The 18,721-nt window shown below is 35.3% G+C and overlaps 1 protein-coding gene across 2 annotated transcripts; it reads left to right on the forward strand.

Annotated features, from left to right (window-relative positions):
- Window positions 1–8,019: 8,019 nt before the first annotated feature.
- On the forward strand, window positions 8,020–17,001 carry prr5l (proline rich 5 like). Of its 2 annotated transcripts, XM_083546054.1 has the most exons (9): window positions 8,020–8,240; window positions 10,238–10,391; window positions 12,110–12,190; window positions 12,358–12,406; window positions 13,455–13,512; window positions 13,726–13,817; window positions 13,965–14,099; window positions 14,326–14,437; window positions 15,715–17,001. In XM_083546054.1, exons 2-9 carry the CDS (start codon window positions 10,279–10,281, stop codon window positions 16,059–16,061), a joined length of 987 nt encoding a protein of 328 aa, XP_083402180.1. In that variant the 5' UTR covers window positions 8,020–8,240; window positions 10,238–10,278; the 3' UTR covers window positions 16,062–17,001. The 2 variants fall into 2 exon arrangements, with proteins under 2 accessions (XP_083402180.1, XP_083402181.1); XM_083546055.1 differs by lacking the exons at window positions 8,020–8,240; window positions 10,238–10,391 and adding an exon at window positions 11,698–11,850.
- The last annotated feature ends 1,720 nt before the right edge of the window (window positions 17,002–18,721 follow it).

Genomic DNA, 18,721 nt, shown 5'->3' on the forward strand with positions numbered 1-18,721 from the left:
AACTATGCTAAAATTATAAACAACATAAGTGGATAGTGGTCCAAATGGAGAAGTCTATTCTGAATGGCTCACAAGGGATTTGCTAAGATGATGCTAAATGGTGAATGATGATAATGATTCATCCTTTCTGAGTCATTTGTTTTTTCCCAACAGCCATGCCTCAGTAATGCAGTGGTTCCAGAGGGATTCACCACTGCATCCATAAAACAATTTGATATCTGATGCAATTTCAACAACAAGAATTGTTACAGAAACAGCTGCTTTACATAATTCTATATGTACTCTAGGTATAGATCCATAATGAGAATGTCTGTGGTAAGAGAAAGTCTGAGATAGCATGAGAAAGGAACCTAAGTGGCTTAAAACATGCTCAAAATAGAATAGTTAGATTATAAATCATTACAGTTTACAAAAAAATGTCTTGCTTATAGAAATAATTATTTTCACTCATTGCTTATTTATTTAGTTTGTTTGTTTTTTCAGTATATTGCAGTCACAGAATCTCCCTAGAGGTTGACCACCAAATTCTGTTAGTCTGCACACTTGCAATATCCCACTTTAGGTGTGCGAAATACAGATATCAGACTCCATGGGTTGCAAGCTTCCACTAAGGTCTATTTTTCCAATCACTTTTCCAAATGTCCTTTACTACTCAGTGTCCTAGTTGGTATGTGGTTAGGTAGTATACATATTCTTACATATAGCTTGGTTGCAAGATCCATACAGCTGCTTTACTGTTTTTATTTAATTTATTTATTTATTTGAATGTTTTTTGTTTGATTGTTTGTATGTTTGTATATCCATTTGTCCATTCCTGGTCAGCAACATTACTGAGGCATAATGCAAAATGAAAATCAGCAGAAATAGCAGAATTTCCCTGTGGGATTGTCGAAGCATGGTAAAGTGCGATTAAAAAAAAAGAATAAAAGAAGAATCAGTACCACATGTACTCTACAGTGAAAGTCTTCGCACAGCTACCTTGTTTACCTTCATTAGCTTGTAAAGAAGCTGGAGCATATAGGGTGAGTTTTATGAAGCAGACAGGCTTAAGGACCTTGCTCAAAGCAGTTTGCCAATATTGGTACAGCATTTGAACAATGTAGTGCCAGTGTTAATTGTGTTATTATTCAAGATTTCATATAACACATCCTCTAGTACCCCTTTCACAGAAAAGGGGCAAATAAGACTAAATAGTATATAACATTTTTCTGATTTCAATTTGTATTGTTTTATAGTATGTTTTTAGTGAATAGAAGAAGTGAAGTATATAGACCTCTAACAGTACCAATACATTACATTTACATTTACATTTGCGGCATTTAGCAGACGCCCTTATCCAGAGCGACGTACAAAAGTGCTTTGAGTCTCTAGTAATAAATAAATCAACACTGGTACGCAAGATTACAAACTTAATATAAATATAACCCTTGAATTCTACAAGCTTGGAAGTGCTAATTTAAGTATTTCAAGAAGAGGTAGGTCTTCAGTCGTCGCTTGAAGATAGTCAGGGACTCTGCTGTACGGACATCTAGGGAAAGTTCATTCCACCACCTCGGTGCCAGAACAGGACAGTTCATTGTCCATAGTTACCCCAAGGTTACAAGCAGTGGCTGAAGGGGAGAGCAGAGAGTCATGAAGTGTTATTTGGAGATCTTGACCTGGAGATGAATCACCTGGAATGATCAGCAGTTCTGTTTTGCTGGGGTTGAGTTTTAGTTGGTGAGCACTCATCCATGAAGATATGTCTGTCAAGCATGCTGATATCTGAGCGGAAGCTGTGGTATATGATTGAGGGAAAGAAAAGATTAGTTGAGTGTCATCTGCATAGCAGTGATAAGAAAACCCATGTGAGGATATGACTTCACCAATGGAGTGGGTATAGAGGGAGAAAAGGAGGGGACCAAGTACCGAGCCTTGTGGGACACCAGTGGTGAGTGTGCACGGGGCAGATGTGGATCCCCTCCATGTTACCTGGTATGAGCGACCTTCCAGGTAGGAAGCAAACCATTCCCATCCTGTTCCGCAGATACCGAGGCTCTTGAGGGTTGACAAAAGTGTCTTGTGGTTGACTATGTCAAATGCTGCTGAAAGGTCCGGGAAGATAAGTACAGATGACAGCTTGGCTGACCGAGCAGCATGCAGTTTCTCAGAAACAGCCAAAAGTGCCATCTCTGTGGAATGTGCTGCTTTGAACCCAGACTGATTAGGATCATGGAGGTTGCTCTGTGAGAGATAGACAGACAGTTGGTTAAAAACAGTGCGTTCCAGAGATTTAAAAAGAAAGGAGAGAAGTGATACCGGTCTATATTTGTTGATGTCTGATGGATCCAAAGCAAGTTTCTTCAAGATGGGAATGACCCTTGCTTGCTTGAAGGTAGTTGGTACATAGCCAGATGTTAATGACCCATTGATGATTGTGGAGATGAAGGGCAGGAGATCTTGTGTGATGGTCAATACTAAAATACCAGTAAGAACTGTACACTGGTCATTTATGTGTTATGACATTTACTAAACGAATACTGACTTGCAAAAAGTCTAATCTTCTGCACAATCACAAAATCAGAATTAGAATAGTGAAATATCCAAAAGAAAGTTTACATTATTATGCATTAAAGATGTGTTTCCCAGAGAAAAAACTAAGTTGCAGTCATTGCAGAATGACAACTTCAAAGTGCCAATTGTGTGTGATTTGTTCGACAAGGGTGATGGAAGCCTGCAAGGTTACTGGATGCCAATGACACAGAAAACTTAAACACTTAAAATTAAATTATCTGGTACAGCAGGTGAGACACCAAAATAATTACCCACAAACCTGCTGATGTGAGCACCCAGTCAGCAGAAGAACTCCCCAGACAAAAATTGGCTCAGGAGTTATTTCTTTCCTCTGGGATTGTGCTCTGGAGAATTTGCAGGCCAAGTGTTTTAGTTTGCCATCAGGTTTATCAAAAAAGTCACAAGACATATTTGGCCCCATGCACCTACCCTGTCATTAATATAAAGTTTCATTGTTATGTTCTGCTTGGCCATGAAGCACAAAAGGCTGAAAAAAGTAACAACAATTCTGTTTTAAGCTACATTTTTCTGACTTTTGAAACTGAAGTATATTTGTGGATACCAGTGACCATGGGGGAGCTGGACATTCAGCGCCAGTGAAAAGTGAGTAAATGTGAGATGTCAGGAAAGACAATTCTACTCCAGCTTTCTGCTGGGAAATTAGCTATTCTTGAAGGAGCTGAACATGCCTGCATTATTGTTGTTATATGTAATGAATAAATGGTACCATTTCTACTTAAAAGTTAAATGGGTCAGGTAAACATTAATTATTTAATAATTTTTTTTCATGTGTTTAATATTTTTTCATTGTAAAATTATTTAACTTCACCATTTAATAGAAAGTTTGGTTTGGACTTCTCCCTCATCACACATGCAGTGGTGCTACACAAGAAGCCTCTATGCTTGGCAACTCAGCAAAGACCCCCTTTGATAGAAAGCACTGTCTGTGGAGGGTATCAGAGAGTCTCATTTATGTGGAGCAGGATTATTCTTAGCCTTAGTAATGGCTGGATTAGGTTCTTTCTTCGTCACAGTTCTTTTTCCTGTGTTACAATTCTTTAGGATCATTGAATGCTAAGAGGGCTGAACACATGTTCATACAAAAAAATTATATTTCAGCTAGCACTCCCTGAAAATATGCACATTCATTGGTTATTACCACCATTTGAAATTAAATTCGCTACATATATATATATATATATATATATATATATATATATATATATATATATATATATATATATATATATATATATTTTTTATTTTATTTTCTTGAACACATAAATAAGCAGTGACCCTACAATGTATTTCATGTAAAATTTACAAAATATAAATACTAACTTTAAAACTAACTCGGTTCTAGCAGTGATTAAACTTTATAACATTGTTTGTCTCTAGTATATTTGTACTATTTTCAACGGGGCAATGGATGATAAAGCACTTCCTTTGGGCAGGGCTACCATCAAATGTAAATCTAAATTCTTAGTTAACTAGAAAACTTTGTTAACTAGTTTCAGGCATCAAACTAAAACAGAATCATACGGTGGTCATTCATTTTTTCACCAAATAATTAGACTTTTTTGTTTATGTGGCCTTTACACCTGTATGTTCTTATATACCATGGAGATGGTGCTTGTTTTGCTCCTATAACTTCCTTCACAGGCTTTGAAGCACAGTAATGTTCCTAACAACCTTTTCTTTCAGGGTGTGTAAAAATTAAAAATGGAATAATGTATATGTACTGTAGGTGTCATTTTATAGCCAGTATCATGCATATTCCTCTAGAATTCACTGCTACGGACAAACAGAAAAATATCTACATGTTAATGTACACACACACACACACACACACACACACACACACACACACACACACACACACACACATACACACACACACACACACACACACACACACACACACACACACACACACACACACACACACACACACACACACACACCTGTACTTAGAAAACTGGATTCTGAAGCAAAGATTGCATGATGAATGTATCCCTTGGTTCATACAGTGAGTTCTGTGCTTACAAAGTTAAGTTGAACTGAAGGTATTATATGTATGAGAACATAATTATGATAACAGATCTAAGAAAGTAAGGATAAAAGTGTAGTTTGTAAACAACAAAAAACCTATATAATGTATCATTCATAAAGACCACCACAGAGACACAAAATGAAAAATATAACAAAGAAAATGTTGCTTCTTTCAAGTTATTAGTTGGATTAGTTTCTTTCATCATAAATCACTTAAGGCTGAATATGTTCCTGTCCAGAGAAAATATCTTTCTTTGTGTAAAAACTAGCCTTAATAAATCTTTGTGAAAGACTATCATAAACCCTGTGGTCAGGACCAGAGGTCTTACTGTGCAAATGATTGGTCACATCCTTTAGTATTTTTTTTTTTGCACCTGCTGAGTAGAAAGTAGATGGATTAGCACATTTATATTTTATTTTTATTGTATTTTTTAAAGAAAAACTTCCTATTCATTCAAGATAATTACAGTATTTTATAAAGTCATTCTGATAATATTCTGACTGGAACCTTTTTTCCTGCTGAGTGGTTTCTGAAGCAAGGGTTTTCAATACCAGTGCCTGTTGAACTGTAAAATAGGTGAATCAGGCAGAGTAGGGATTACATGTAAAGAAAAGCTATAGAGCGATATGTCCATAGATGACAGGTGAAACCCTTCTGAAAAGACCTTTAAAGATTAAAGAAGGAAACTATTTGCATTCAAGAGCAAGCTTAAGTAGATGGTTCTAGCTATAACCCAGTGAAATAATTCCTAATAATTCATTTGATATTTTTAACGGATATCTTTCAGTAGATATATCTAATATATTATTATCAGATTGCCATGTTATACAGCCCAAACAAACATATCGAAAGACTTAAGCAATTCAAATTGGTCTTATATTGCCATCTACAGTGCATTATAGGATAAGTCATACGAATTTTTATTAGTTTACTTACCACTTAAAAGCACCACATAAAAACACGTGTTTCGGGAAAAATATACATATTGATAATATGTATATTGATAAATGAGGTGTAATTTGAGAAAATATGAATCCAGTTATATATGAGTATAAGTATCTGGGGTCAACAATGCAAAGTAATCGAGAATGTGTTCGAGAAGTGAAGAAAAGAGTGCAAGCAGGGTGGAGAAGAGTGCTAGCAGGAGTGATTTGTGATAGAAGAGTATCTTCAAGAGTGAAACGAAAAGTTTATAGGACTGTGGTGAGACGGATGTTCCGCTGTGGCGACCCCTAACGGGAGCAGCCAAAAGAAGAAGAAGAAAAAGAAGAAGAAAAAGAAGTAGAAAAAGAAGTAGAAGAAAAAAAAGAAAAGGAAGAAAAAGAAGAAGAAGAAGAAGGAAAATAACAATAAGAAGAAGAAGAAGTAAAAGAGCATGAAGAAGAATATGATGAATGAATGAATGAATGAATGAATGAATGAATGAATGAATGAATTCAGTTACATTTTATTCAACAATATTTTTTTTTATTAAATATGAGCATAGACCATGTATTTAAGGGGTTAAGTTTTTGTGCTAATTGTATTATTTTTTCTGAAGATAAAGTCAATTTGTACTTTTGTGTCAGATTCTGCTGCCAGATATTAACTTTTGCGTGGAAAAACGCGCTTTCTCATAACAATCATAACGGCCAAAAATTAGCTTCTTCCCTCTAATGCAATACAATTAATTCTAATCGTGGCATTGTGGTTTTACAAAAATGATTTTATTGAGTAACTGAAATGCTGATTAAATACTTTCTTTTTCAAATCAAACTAAAAGGAACAGAAACTCCTGTGTACTAATGCTTAATATAACTCCTGCATTCAATTGTTGCTTTCGGTGTAATTACTTCTGGTCGGTTGGTGGATATTTGATACTTTATCCAATGATTTGTGTGTTTAAACGGCTAAACGTGTTGCATTAATTGTAGTCTTCTTTGGAAATGGCATGTTTAAAATAAATAAATACAAGGAGTTTAATAAAGTTATGAATTAAAATATGGATAGGGATATAAAATAAATAATGCACATTAAATGTACAAATATATTAATATCTTTTTATGCTTAACAAATGTTGGTACATGAAAATATATGCAAATAATAACAGTAATCAGATCATTGAATTGTTTCGTTTTGTGGCTTTCCGGATGCAGGTACACGGGTTTGACCACTAGGCGTCACACGCGTGCAGTGTTAATTTTAAGTTTTAGAAAAACTCAAGTTGTTTTTTTACCCATAAATGCCCAAGTCAGGGTAAAAAATATCAAAGTTCTTCGGCATAAACCAAGCAATCTGCATAAAACAAGTACAGCTGGTGAAGCAGATATCAGAAATATCATGTGAATGATAATGACCTCAAACCAGATGTCATCAGTACAGTAATGAATCAGCAGAGTTTCTAAAACTAGGTTTATATACCATGAAAAAGAAGGTGAAATTGTGAGGAGGGAAAATATACTTGTAGACTGTAGATTTAATCTGAAGGCTCAAATACAACCCAGTTAGGGTTTTTAAAGCATACATTCTTAATTTAGGGCATTAGTTTTAAAATTATTTCATATCCTGACTGAGCAAAAACTGTATGGTAAACAACATAAAAACACAGTGAAGCAATGAAGAAAATGTGAAAAAAAATGTCTACACTAAACAATAATAATTAAATATAAATATATTTAATTAACTTGAGTAATATTATTAACATTAAATATTAAAATAAATGATTAAACTGTTACTGTTCTTATTTTAATTGGAGTGTGATAACCAATCTGGTCATTCTTCTCTGAGCTCTCTCCTCATTAAAACATGTCTTCAACACAACTGCTTGGATTTTTTTCACTGGAAAGTACTGAATTCTGAGTAAATATCCTGCATGGCACCCACAACTATCCCACTGAGATCACATTTCCCAATTCAGATTTTTTTATTTTATTTTAATATTCCATCAATCAATCACAAATCACAGGCATGCAGGCAGGCAGATGATTAGATAGATAGATAGATAGATAGATAGATAGATAGATAGATAGATAGATAGATAGATAGATAGATAGATAGATAGATAGATAGATAGATAGATAGTTTGTCCTAAAAATGTAAAAAAAAAAAAAAAAGAAAAACTGGTGTAAAGCCAGACCAAAAACTATTTTAGTGCCTGTCCTTTTACACTAGCACACATGACTTCAGGACTTTGGAAGCTCTATATCTGATAGTATTGTTCACATTAATCAGCACTGAAAGAGTGAGAACACATTCGTTGGAAAGATCTGAAGCAAAGGTGCTGTAAGAAAGTCTGAGGAGACACTGTGTGGAATGAGACTCTGCAGTGTTGATAAGAAACAAGACCCAGAGGCTAAACTTCAAATTAATACGCAAAACGCGTATTCTGTCATGAAAAGTGCCACTTGTGTGCGGATCAAGTGAAGCAGTAGTGTGTGACACACTAACTCCTCCCACACACACACACGCACACACACACACACACACACACAAAGCTAGTTCACTTAATCGTCTTGTATTCAGTCTTTCAGTCTTTACTGCTTTAGCGGCCGTATTTTTAATGTTTTGACGGACACTTGTGTCTTTCTGCAGGATCTAAGAGAGGAATGTGTGAGAAACCCTGAGACAACTTTATTCAAGCTGCGAACAAGGCTCGGTGAGTGTGCGTGCGTGTGCGTGCGTGCGCGCGCGCGTGTTTGTGTGTGTGTGTGTGTGTGTGTGTATGTGCAGGCAGCTACATTGTCCGAGATGCAGTGGCATTTCTTAGTAGCGAACATGATCATCATTTTCGTTGTGAATAATTGTGTCATCGTTGAAAAGTTGAAGGAAAGTGAGATGCTGCTGCTGTTGCTGCTGCTCTATTTGTTTTGCCAACTTGAAGAGAATGCCGTGATGCTTCAAGTCTGAGAAAGTCAGCACTGATGTTGATCTCAGCTACAAGTTAAAACTTTAAAAGTCATGCGTACTTTCTATACCTTCATGAACCGTAATATAGAGAAAAGTCTAAATGGGCGTTATAGTTATGAGTGGTACTGTACGACTGTAACTGTACTCTCCTGAATAGTCCAGCTTATTCAAACTTTATCCAAAACTAAGCTGGTCAAACAGGTAAACCAAGTAATTTTCCACTTACCTGATTACTTGACCAGCCCTAGCAACATATTTTTTTATTTTTTTCCTCCTATACCTCGCATATTATAGTAAGATATTATTTTCTTGAAATAATTAGTCTATAATATTGCATTAGTAGCAGTAATTCACACAATGTTTCTATCTACCAGAATTATCATCTGGCAAGGATAGCCTACCAGTTTGACCAGCTTTTCCTGTGTTTTGGCAGCTGGTAGCTGGTCAGCCTATGCTGGATTTTTCAGCAGGAAAATGAAACCATTATTGTTATTATTATTTTTTCATTTGTAGGAAAACACGAATGGTTTGTTTTCTGAATCCTATTCAAATCTCACAGTTCCCTAAAATATTACTGTTGCTTTCATGTAAGCTAAGCTAATCATGACATGATCTAATCAAGTCCCTGCTCAGTTATTGGACCTGTGGGTTTAATTTCATTAACTGGTTTAACCCTCGTGAAGGTCTTCTCATGACAGTACATTCATAAGCTTAAAAAAGTTCAAAACACTCTATCTAAACTGCCTCAAAACAGTAAAGGCCCAGATGTAAACAAACTATGAGTTGTACCTCATGACTGGGGTCTGGAGGGAATGCATAATAAATGGAGGTCTGTAATATAATATCATGTGGATGGATATCATGCATTTTCACTGGAAAGCTATCATTATAGTGTGTTTCCAAGAGCCTAAAGGCTGCTCATGAATCAACAGAACAGGGCATAATCCTGCCAAGCTTATATGCCCATGTTTACCAGATGGCAAGCAAGAGTGTCTTTTTCGTTTACAGTCTTCTTGTTATGCCTTTACTTAAGCTGTGTAATACATCAGGTTGAGTACAGTTAAAGGAAACTGGCTTCTTGGAAAGTGGATTTTAGTCTTTAGGTTTGTTTTTTAAACAAAGTTCCAATGTACTATATAATTTTTAGCTATTCATTCACTACAAAATCCATATATCCTGGAAATATGTCTTTTCTAATTCAGTTACATTTAGCATTTTGGCAAAGTACTGTCAAACTTTTTTAGACCGTTGAATCTGGTATCAGATGTGCGTAGGATTGAGTGTGCTGGGGTGGAGTGCTGCCTGGATATGTGTGAGCAGTATGGCCTGAGTCAGAAATATACAACACATTCATTAAATATGCGAGCAAGGGTTGATGAGGGAGGGATGACATGAAGGAGACAGCTGTCATATTCGCATGCATCAGCAGCATCGGAATTCTGTAACAGACCACTAATGTTCATTACTTGAATAAAATGAAAAACGATACTGTATAAATATACGCCAGACATGCTGGCACATCATCGTGCAGGGGTTAGGCAGGAAGAGTTCAAACTAAAGGAAGTGAGCTCGGCTGTTTTAGGCGCTGTATGTGGCTTTCAGAATGACATACATATATATCTTTGTGAGTCACCACAGATAAATACAGCACAAACAACTCTAACCGTTTCTGTACTGAATTCTCTCACGTGAGTTACTTTCTACAGAGGAAGTACAAGCTGACTTGAGTTAATTTGAATCCACTAGTGTTCTACTGTTACCTGGTGGCCTTCACAGTCTAGTGTGTGATGGGATCTTTTCGGCGTCCACGCTTTATGAGCTCACCAGTGCTGTCAGACCTCGCCCGCTTTCACGCTAGTTCACCATCTCTACAACTCTCCAATGCAAGTATCTGGAATAGGTGGGTGTAAGCTTCTACAGATACATAAACATCCTAATAATGTATAAAGGACTTTGGAATTTGCTTTATGTAATACTGAATGATTTTTATTTATTTTTGTCCTTTAAATAAAACACCTGAAAATTAAAATTTAACCAGATTCTGTGAACTTTAAAACATAAACTAAACAAAGTACTTTTATATATACATTTGACTGATTATTGTAATATTGTCATAATATACAGAGTTACAAATGACACATAATTATTCAGATTTTACAAGGCTATTGGTTTAATGTAGGGATTTAAAATATATAAAGCATGCAAGAGCTTATATTTTGGGGTCAGTGTAATACATGCACATTTTGTGCACATCCAAGCTCCAAACCAGGCTCCATTGCAGGCTCTTGTGTTGTTACAGTAAACTATACATAAAATTGGTCAGCACCACTATTGTGAGCCATTCTTTCATTTATGGTTTGTGTTTATTACCTTTTGCCTACTGTGAATATTCACGAACTAGTATACGCAGCAGCTCTATTTTTTCCAAAATGTCTCAAAATTGTAAGAATTTTAACTGGGTTCTACAGAAGAGCAAACTAGAAACAGCCCTGGGGTGGAGTGTTGCTGCAAATGTCAACCAAAATTGACCGTTTGCAACAGTAATTCACAATTACCATTCAATAAGTCAGTGTCTCTGGAGGTGAAAAGATGATTGCCTTATGCATCACCATATGAACATGATGAATGTGTTGTGGCTCACATGAACTCATTAATTCTGCTAACTATTTTTTTGCCTACTTAAAGTGTATTTGACGCTGATGAACAGAGAATATTTGTAGCCAAATGTTAGATAAGTGATCAAACTTCTGTGCCACAATTTTTGGACAACTAAAACCAATTTTTTAGACTACTCTATTTTGAGTTTCCTGTATCTTCCTGTAGCTTCACTGCTGAATACTGTCACAACTTCTGCAGTTTTGATGTTTGTTGACCATGAGACACCAAAACTATTCCTGTCTTAGCCAGGTGAAACACATTCAGGAGGTTGTAAGGACAATTAATTAAAATTAACATATCACAGCTCAGAGGAAATATGCAACAGTGAAACAGTAAAAGTAAATTCTTCCTCAATTTGTGTGCTTCTTGAAAAATATATAAAACCTTTTTAATAAAAATTCCTCTTTTTTAGTCAAAATTCCTTTTTGACTAAAAACACCTAGCTTCTGATTTAACTTTTAGTAGAGTTAAATCACTGCTAAAGACACATGGTAATACTAAAAACCTTACACCTTTAGTTGTATCGTTTCATGGTTTGCATATGCTATAAAAATTGGAGGTACATATTTTATACTATGTAAAATTGGTTGAATGCTGACTGTGCACATGTACACGGAAAAAAACAAGTAGTCTATTATGCTTTTTGCCCTCTTTGTATCTGTCTGGAAACAGGGCTACTGCTGCCACACACTCAGGAAATGGTGAGCAGGATGTTATTCATTTGTTAAGGGGTATAGGGCCGAAAATGGAGGGTATGGTGGCTTTAGAGACGGAAATACACATCCTCATTTAGTCAGAAAGGATTTGTGAAGGAATGTGGCACATTCCTTGAGGAAGTTCTGCGTATTATCACTGCATGACTGTGCAATTTTGACTGCTTGTTGCGTGCTAAAATTTCCATATTAAAAGGGTGAGAGCACATTTGGATCTAGAAGCTGATTCACTTGATGTTCTTTCCAGTGTCCAAACTGCTGTCATCAAAGTATTTCAAGAAGGAGGGCTACAAGCCAATGAGCTGTATAGTCTGAATGAAAGCATCAGGTGGGCAAAAATAAACAATAAATGTCATATCTGCACTGAAATATTAAATTTCTTTTTTAATGTTAACGTATCATGTTCTTTCTTCATTTTGTAGTGCAAGCTTAATTGTGATAGGACATTATGTTGGATTTTTGCTCATATCGCTCTGTTATATCATGTGTTCTCAGGTGGCTTCAAAGAACAGAACTGGGTTCCTTCATCACAGAATACTTTCAGGTGGAACATGTTATTTCTTTTGATAATGAAATGAAAGGTTCACATGAAAAAAGCTAAAATGTTTGCCTTAAATAGTTATAACACAAAATTTTTATATAAAAATTAATATTGTTTCCTCTAAAACAATTATTCTTCTCAGAATAGTTTATAATAGTATTTAAAACAACACAGCAAAATTGATACTAATTGAAAGCATAATTTTAGTATTTAATATTTTGTACATTTTAGTAAATACTAATTGATAGCATAATTTAAGTATTTAATATTTTGTACATTTTAGTAAAAATACTACAAAGTATTATACATAAAAAAAAATAATAATCTGTTCGTATGAAATACCTTAAATATTAAGGATATTTAATAAAAAATTTTAAAGTTATTTTTTTAATTTGCCTGAAGAAGGACATTAGCCATATTGATCTGCCCTATACAGTGAAGGGTATAGTAAAAAATAGTCAGGTACATAGTTTCTGAATGACACAATTGAAATTTTTCTATCGTTTTTGAGTTTCACAATCACCAAAGAAAATCACATGCATAATTACACATTCTCTGGAACTGTAACACAAAAAAAGCCCTTTTTGAGAACAACCCAAAAAGATCACATCATTAGCATTAATAGCCATTAATAGACCCACACTGTAAACTATGTGTTAGAGTCAGACAAGTAAAAGTGTTTCAAGCATGCTATCAAATAAAAGTACCTCAAATTTGCATAAATATCATGCAAAAGATGGCTCCAGAAACAAAATATTAATGTTTTAGCTATCTCCGTCTCCAGATTTGAACCCTAAGGGAAACATGCTTCTAAATTTAAGATGGACATATAAATAAGATACAAAGCATCTTGAAACTTTGTGTATGGTGCTCCAACATTGTCTCCAACCTTTTGAAAAGTTGATTACTTGTTAGACTACTCCAGATATAGTTTTGAAAATTGTATTGCTGTATAATAAAAATTATAAAAGATAGTGTAAATAATGACAGATTTTTCATATATGTTTACTTAAAAAAATAACTAACATTATTTTGTTTTAATTTTACATAGGATCAGCTTTTGAACAAAGGACTGGCACATATATTGGAGAAAATCCAGCTTCATGAGGGTCAGTACTGAATTATGTACAGGTGTTGTTATAATGTTTATCAAGGCATTTTAATAAAGCAGGTCAAAAGACTCTTTTATGTTTTTAGAAATATTGTATGGTGGTGAATGTATTTTTCTGACTCAGGTATATCACAAGTTATTGTGGAGTAGTATGCTAAATATAAGATGAGATTCTCTTCTGTTTTTTTTTTTTTTTTTTTTTTTTTCCCAGAAGAAAACTGTCTCCAGGTTTTGTCTGAGATGTGGATACATTTTTTCACAGAGATTCTGCCAACTCTTCAAGCCATATTCTATCCTGTTCAGGTAACTGAGTAGTGTCATTTACAAAAAAATGCTGTTAGCCAGACCTAGTCCATAGACAATGTGGTGATTGTGTGTGTGTGTGTGTGTGTGTGTGTGTGTGTGTGTGTGTGTGTGTGTGTGTGCCTGTATGGGCATGCATGCTCACAGGGTCAGGAGCTGACTGTGAGACAGATGGCTCTGCTGGGTTTTAGGGACCAAGTCTTGCTGAAGCTTTCTCTAGAGAACATGTTGCATACCACCTCATACCCTCCTGCCATAGTGCAGATGCTTCTCATACTGCAGGTGGTAATTTTATTATATTGTTCTGCACTTTATTTAAAGACATTCACATATTTCTGTGATGGTGGCTCATTGTTTCATTTAAATGTATTTAAATAAAACTGTGTTCAAATGCCATATGCACTCTAAAGAGAATTAAAAAATAAATGTCAACTCACATATGTATGCCCACATGCACACACATTGCACAAGTGTACAATGTAGCACTCAGTTACTATATTTATCACAGGGCATTCATGAGCCTAGTGGGCCTAGTAAACAGTACTACCTTCTAGAGCGACTAGTGGATATGGTGATTTCACCTTACCTGAGTAACTACCTCTACAGGAATTCCAATTCAGGTAAGATCTTACATTATTCCAGGGGTGTTACATGCCACACCCCACAGGCTACACCTCAGGTATCAAGTTGGCAGGACCAAAAAAAATCTGTTTAATAAATCAATAACACTTAAACAACAAATATGTTCATTAACAATTTGAATTCTCAAATGAATTGACCACTCATTGTGTACATGCACATTTACGTTTATACAATCTAATCAGCTAATCATGTGGCAGAAATGCAATGCAAAAAAGCCATTCAGATCCGGGCCAAGATTGGCTGGTTTGAGTATTTTAGAAGATGTTTACCCTCTTTACAAACACTGTTTACAACCTTTGCGATCCAAAAAGCATAATCAGATTGCACAACACATAAAACATTGTGTTGGATACGATACAATAGTAGAAGACCCCATCAGGTTGTGCTACTGTCAGACAAGGACAGGAATCATGGGCACAGAATCACCCAATCTGGACAGCTGACTGGCAAATGTTCAGGTGATTATTATTTTTTTTAACTTCACCTGTTCATTTGACTGCCTGTCACCCTGCAGGCCCTCTGCTCACAGGGCTTTTATTGTTTTTTCTTTGTATCATTCTGTGTAAACTCTAGAGACTGTTGTGTGTGAAATTCCCCAGGAGATCATAGTTTCTGGTACAACAATGTCACTTTTAGAGTCACCTAGATAAAAATGTTTCCCGAAACTCTTAATTTGAATCTGCATAATTTATTTTATTGTGTTCTTTTCATACGATTGACGAATTGAATAACTGCATAAAATAAGCAAGTTTTTCCTATTCAAATGTACATACAGACAAAGCAAATGAACAGGATTCAATTCATTAGAGAAATTCAAATGATAATTATAGGCAACTATCATTATATTACGTGAACATAACCTTTGAGGTGTGATTTGGCTATACTGTAAAATTCTACAGTAGCTTCCTAATGAAGAATTGTATACAATTGTATACCTTTACACAGTTGTATACAATTCTTCAATAATGAAAAAATGTATAACAATTTTTTCAGTAGCTGATAGTAGTAGTAGTAGTAGTAGTAGTAGTAGTAGTCCCATGATTAGTGCTCTAATTTAGTGGAAAAACAGAAATTATTTATTGTTTATCTTTCAATTGTATTATGGTGCACAATTCTCAGTTTATTTAGTGAGCTAGATTAGAGCACAGCCCCAGCCTGTGGGTTGTATGTTTTACATTCTTTCTTAAGATTATTACAATTACATGCCATATTCATACTGACATAATATAACCAGCCCTTTCTACTCTTGCACCAGAGTGTCATTCGGAAAACTCTACTTTGGATAGTGCCCCTCACTTTGGCCAGCCAGAGATCACAATCACACACTTTGCTGCAGAATCGTTGACGCCTCTTGTGGAGCAGGAAGGCGAGGCATATCTTGAGAGGACTGGAGGAATAAGGCGCCACACAGTTGCCAATGTTCAGTCAGACATCCAGTTTCTCTCCCTGACAAACCGAACTGATGGTGGTGATAATGGCCAGGTGTCAAAGGCAAAAACAACTGCTTCCCACAGGCCTTTCCCCAATCAACTGGTAATACTGGACTCACAGTCAACTGCAACAAAATCACACATATTGCAAAACTCTGCTGAGATGAGCTGAAAACTGATTGCTAATGGATAATGGAGTATGCTTTTCAGCAAAATGTGATAATGTCTTGTGGTACTGACTGGTCACTATATGAACACTAAAAGGCAGTGCTTGACTATCTGGTCATGCAACATGCTGCAGACCAGATAAGTAAGAATCATAATATAGAACCAATCCTAGAACTGTCATTATTTCAGTTATTTATATTAATTATATCACTGGAGTAATATGGATTACCACAGCAGTTAATGTTAAGTTTGGGCCTTTTTTTTTCTGCCTAGAGTGTTCAGCAGCATACCACTTCCTCAAAATCAGATAGTGGATCAGCTATACATTTGTAGAAGTAGTAATTTATTAGGTGTACACAAAACAATACTTAACTGTGACCTGTACATATTTTACCTTTTGGTGGAAGAGGGTATGCTTTTTGCATTTTGCCAAAGTTTCTGTTACAACGCATTTTGTGTAGATGAACAGCTGTATTGCTTACTTAGAAACTACATTATTATTTGGTTGAATGTTTAAAGCATGTGGGAGGGTTAAAGAATACTATAATTAGCTGAGCCGTGTCCTGTATTTTGCTCTAAGAGCCATGCTCTTTTTCTGCTGTAGAAGTGGCAAATCTATGTGAAATTTCTGCTCTGCTGAGCTTACACCGTTTACACAGATGCATTAGGCAAAGGTATTAGGCAAAATCTTTTTGCGCCTTTCAGCTATTTAGATTCATTGACTTGACTACACTGTGTGACACTTTCTTATTTTGAGCCATTTTACTATGTAATGTAGAATTTGTTTGTGGTGGAGTTGCTGATGTACTCGTAAAAAGAGTAATTTATTTAATGAAATGTTTTAGTCTTAATTATAATTTCAGTTTGGGTGTATTTACAAATATTGTCTTTCAATCGATGTGCAGTGTTGTATACATTTGTAGTAATAAAGTGTCCCTTTGTATAATATTGTATTCTTGGTCAGTCACTATACTTTTTATAGATACAATCATGACTGCATGTCTAAGGCACCTTCAACACACATCAAGTTTCCAAGCATAGTAGTGTATTATGTCTTCACTCCAATGGGACACTCACAGTAGGTTTGTTTCCTTCAGGGCTAAAATCAACTCTTATTCAACGTGGTGTTCCAAGAATAGAAAAGCAGTTAAAGAGCTTTAGTGGCCTTATTTGAATGCTGATCCTTGCACAGAAAATCTGTGTGGCAGTGTTGCTGGGTTTGACCCTGCTGAGAAGAGTGAAGGTGATACTTAATGAGAGTATGACCACTGATAACAGTACAAGTGGAATATTTTGATCTGTGTACAAAACAGTTTTGATTTGACATTTTATATGCCTTACAATTTACTGAAAGATTATAGAGAATAAATACCCCTCCCCTGGTTTTTTTGGTTAACAGCAGATAGCAGGATTCTGATCAGTCACACAATGAAATATCAAGAATAACATAATGTGTTAAACATGGTTGTAAATAGTTGTCTTGAGATGAACAGATGTTCCAGGTTCTGTACCACAGGATCTGAGCGGGTGAGTTGTAGTGTAAGGATGAGAAAGCTCCATGGGAGATCATGCAGGGTTTTAAACATAATCAGCAGAAGCTTGGATTTACTCGGTAACAGTTAAAAAGTAAATATAGGGGTATATATTCTGGCAACTGAATCTTAAATATTCTGAGGAATATTTAGGGTTTTTCCAGAAGCACTGATTCAACGATTATTACAACAGTTTCCACATCTTGCAATTGAAGTAAAATCCAAAGTCTGCAAGGCTGCATAGTAGAAAAGTAGCAGTTTTAATTTAACTTTAAAAAGCATGTTTTAGAAATAAAATATAACATTTGAAGTTTAGGCAGCACACAACAAATAGAAGTCAGACTCTCAAAATTTCCCATAAGTGTCAGTGAATGTGCCATTGTGTGTGTATGAGCATGGTGCCCTGCCAGAGACCACAGGACAGGTTATATCACCATCTCAATTCCATTACTCTACTAAATAGTTTCTTAAACGGATTTTTAAAAATAATAGCTATGAAGAATGAATGCCCATCTGTTACCATAATATTTCCTCCAATCTGTAAGCTTGGGCCTAGAGTAAATACATAAATGAAGTTTTAAGATAAGATAAACCTTTATTCGTCCCACAGTGGGGAAATTTCTTTTTAAAGTTTTTTTTTAAAGTGAAAAAAAAATTTACTACTCATCTGTCATCTGTAACCTGAAACTGTTAATTATTCTGGAGCCTATTCAAACTATGATTGAATCAGGGACATCGTAACTCATAAATTATTTCTCAAACTTTAACTTAAAATCCCCCAAAATGCCCAAATTGAATAAGCATGTACATTTGTTTACTTGCACTCAGATTCTGTTCTTTATTAAAATGAGAGAGAGAGAAAAAGAGTGTGAGAAAGAAAGAAAGAAAATAAGAAAGAAAGAAAGAAAGAAAGAAAGAAAGAAAGAAAGAAAGAAAGAAAGAAAGAAAGAAAGAAAGAAAGAAAGAAAGAAAGAAAGAAAGAAAGAAAGAAAGAAAGAAAGACTAATGCTGTGGTTAAGATGTAGGGTTCTGATTGGAAAGTTGTTAGATCCCAACTGTCACTGCTGGGCCCTTGAGCTGGCCTTGCTCATTTGTGTAAGTTAAAGTCGCCATGTATAAGGTCAAATGTTGT

This window comes from Silurus aristotelis (genome assembly GCF_946808225.1).
Source record: "Silurus aristotelis genome assembly, chromosome: 7".
Classification (NCBI taxonomy): Eukaryota; Metazoa; Chordata; class Actinopteri; order Siluriformes; family Siluridae; genus Silurus; species Silurus aristotelis.

Excerpts from the sequence above, each read along its gene's own strand:
- prr5l (XM_083546054.1), top strand. The coding sequence starts at position 10,279 with ATGGGATCTTTTCGGCGTCCACGCTTTATGAGCTCACCAGTGCTGTCA. Across the intron at positions 10,392-12,109 it reads AATGCAAGTATCTGGAATAG|TGTCCAAACTGCTGTCATCA; the intron begins GTGGGTGTAAGC and ends TGTTCTTTCCAG. Across the intron at positions 13,513-13,725 it reads GAAAATCCAGCTTCATGAGG|AAGAAAACTGTCTCCAGGTT; the intron begins GTCAGTACTGAA and ends TTTTTTTCCCAG.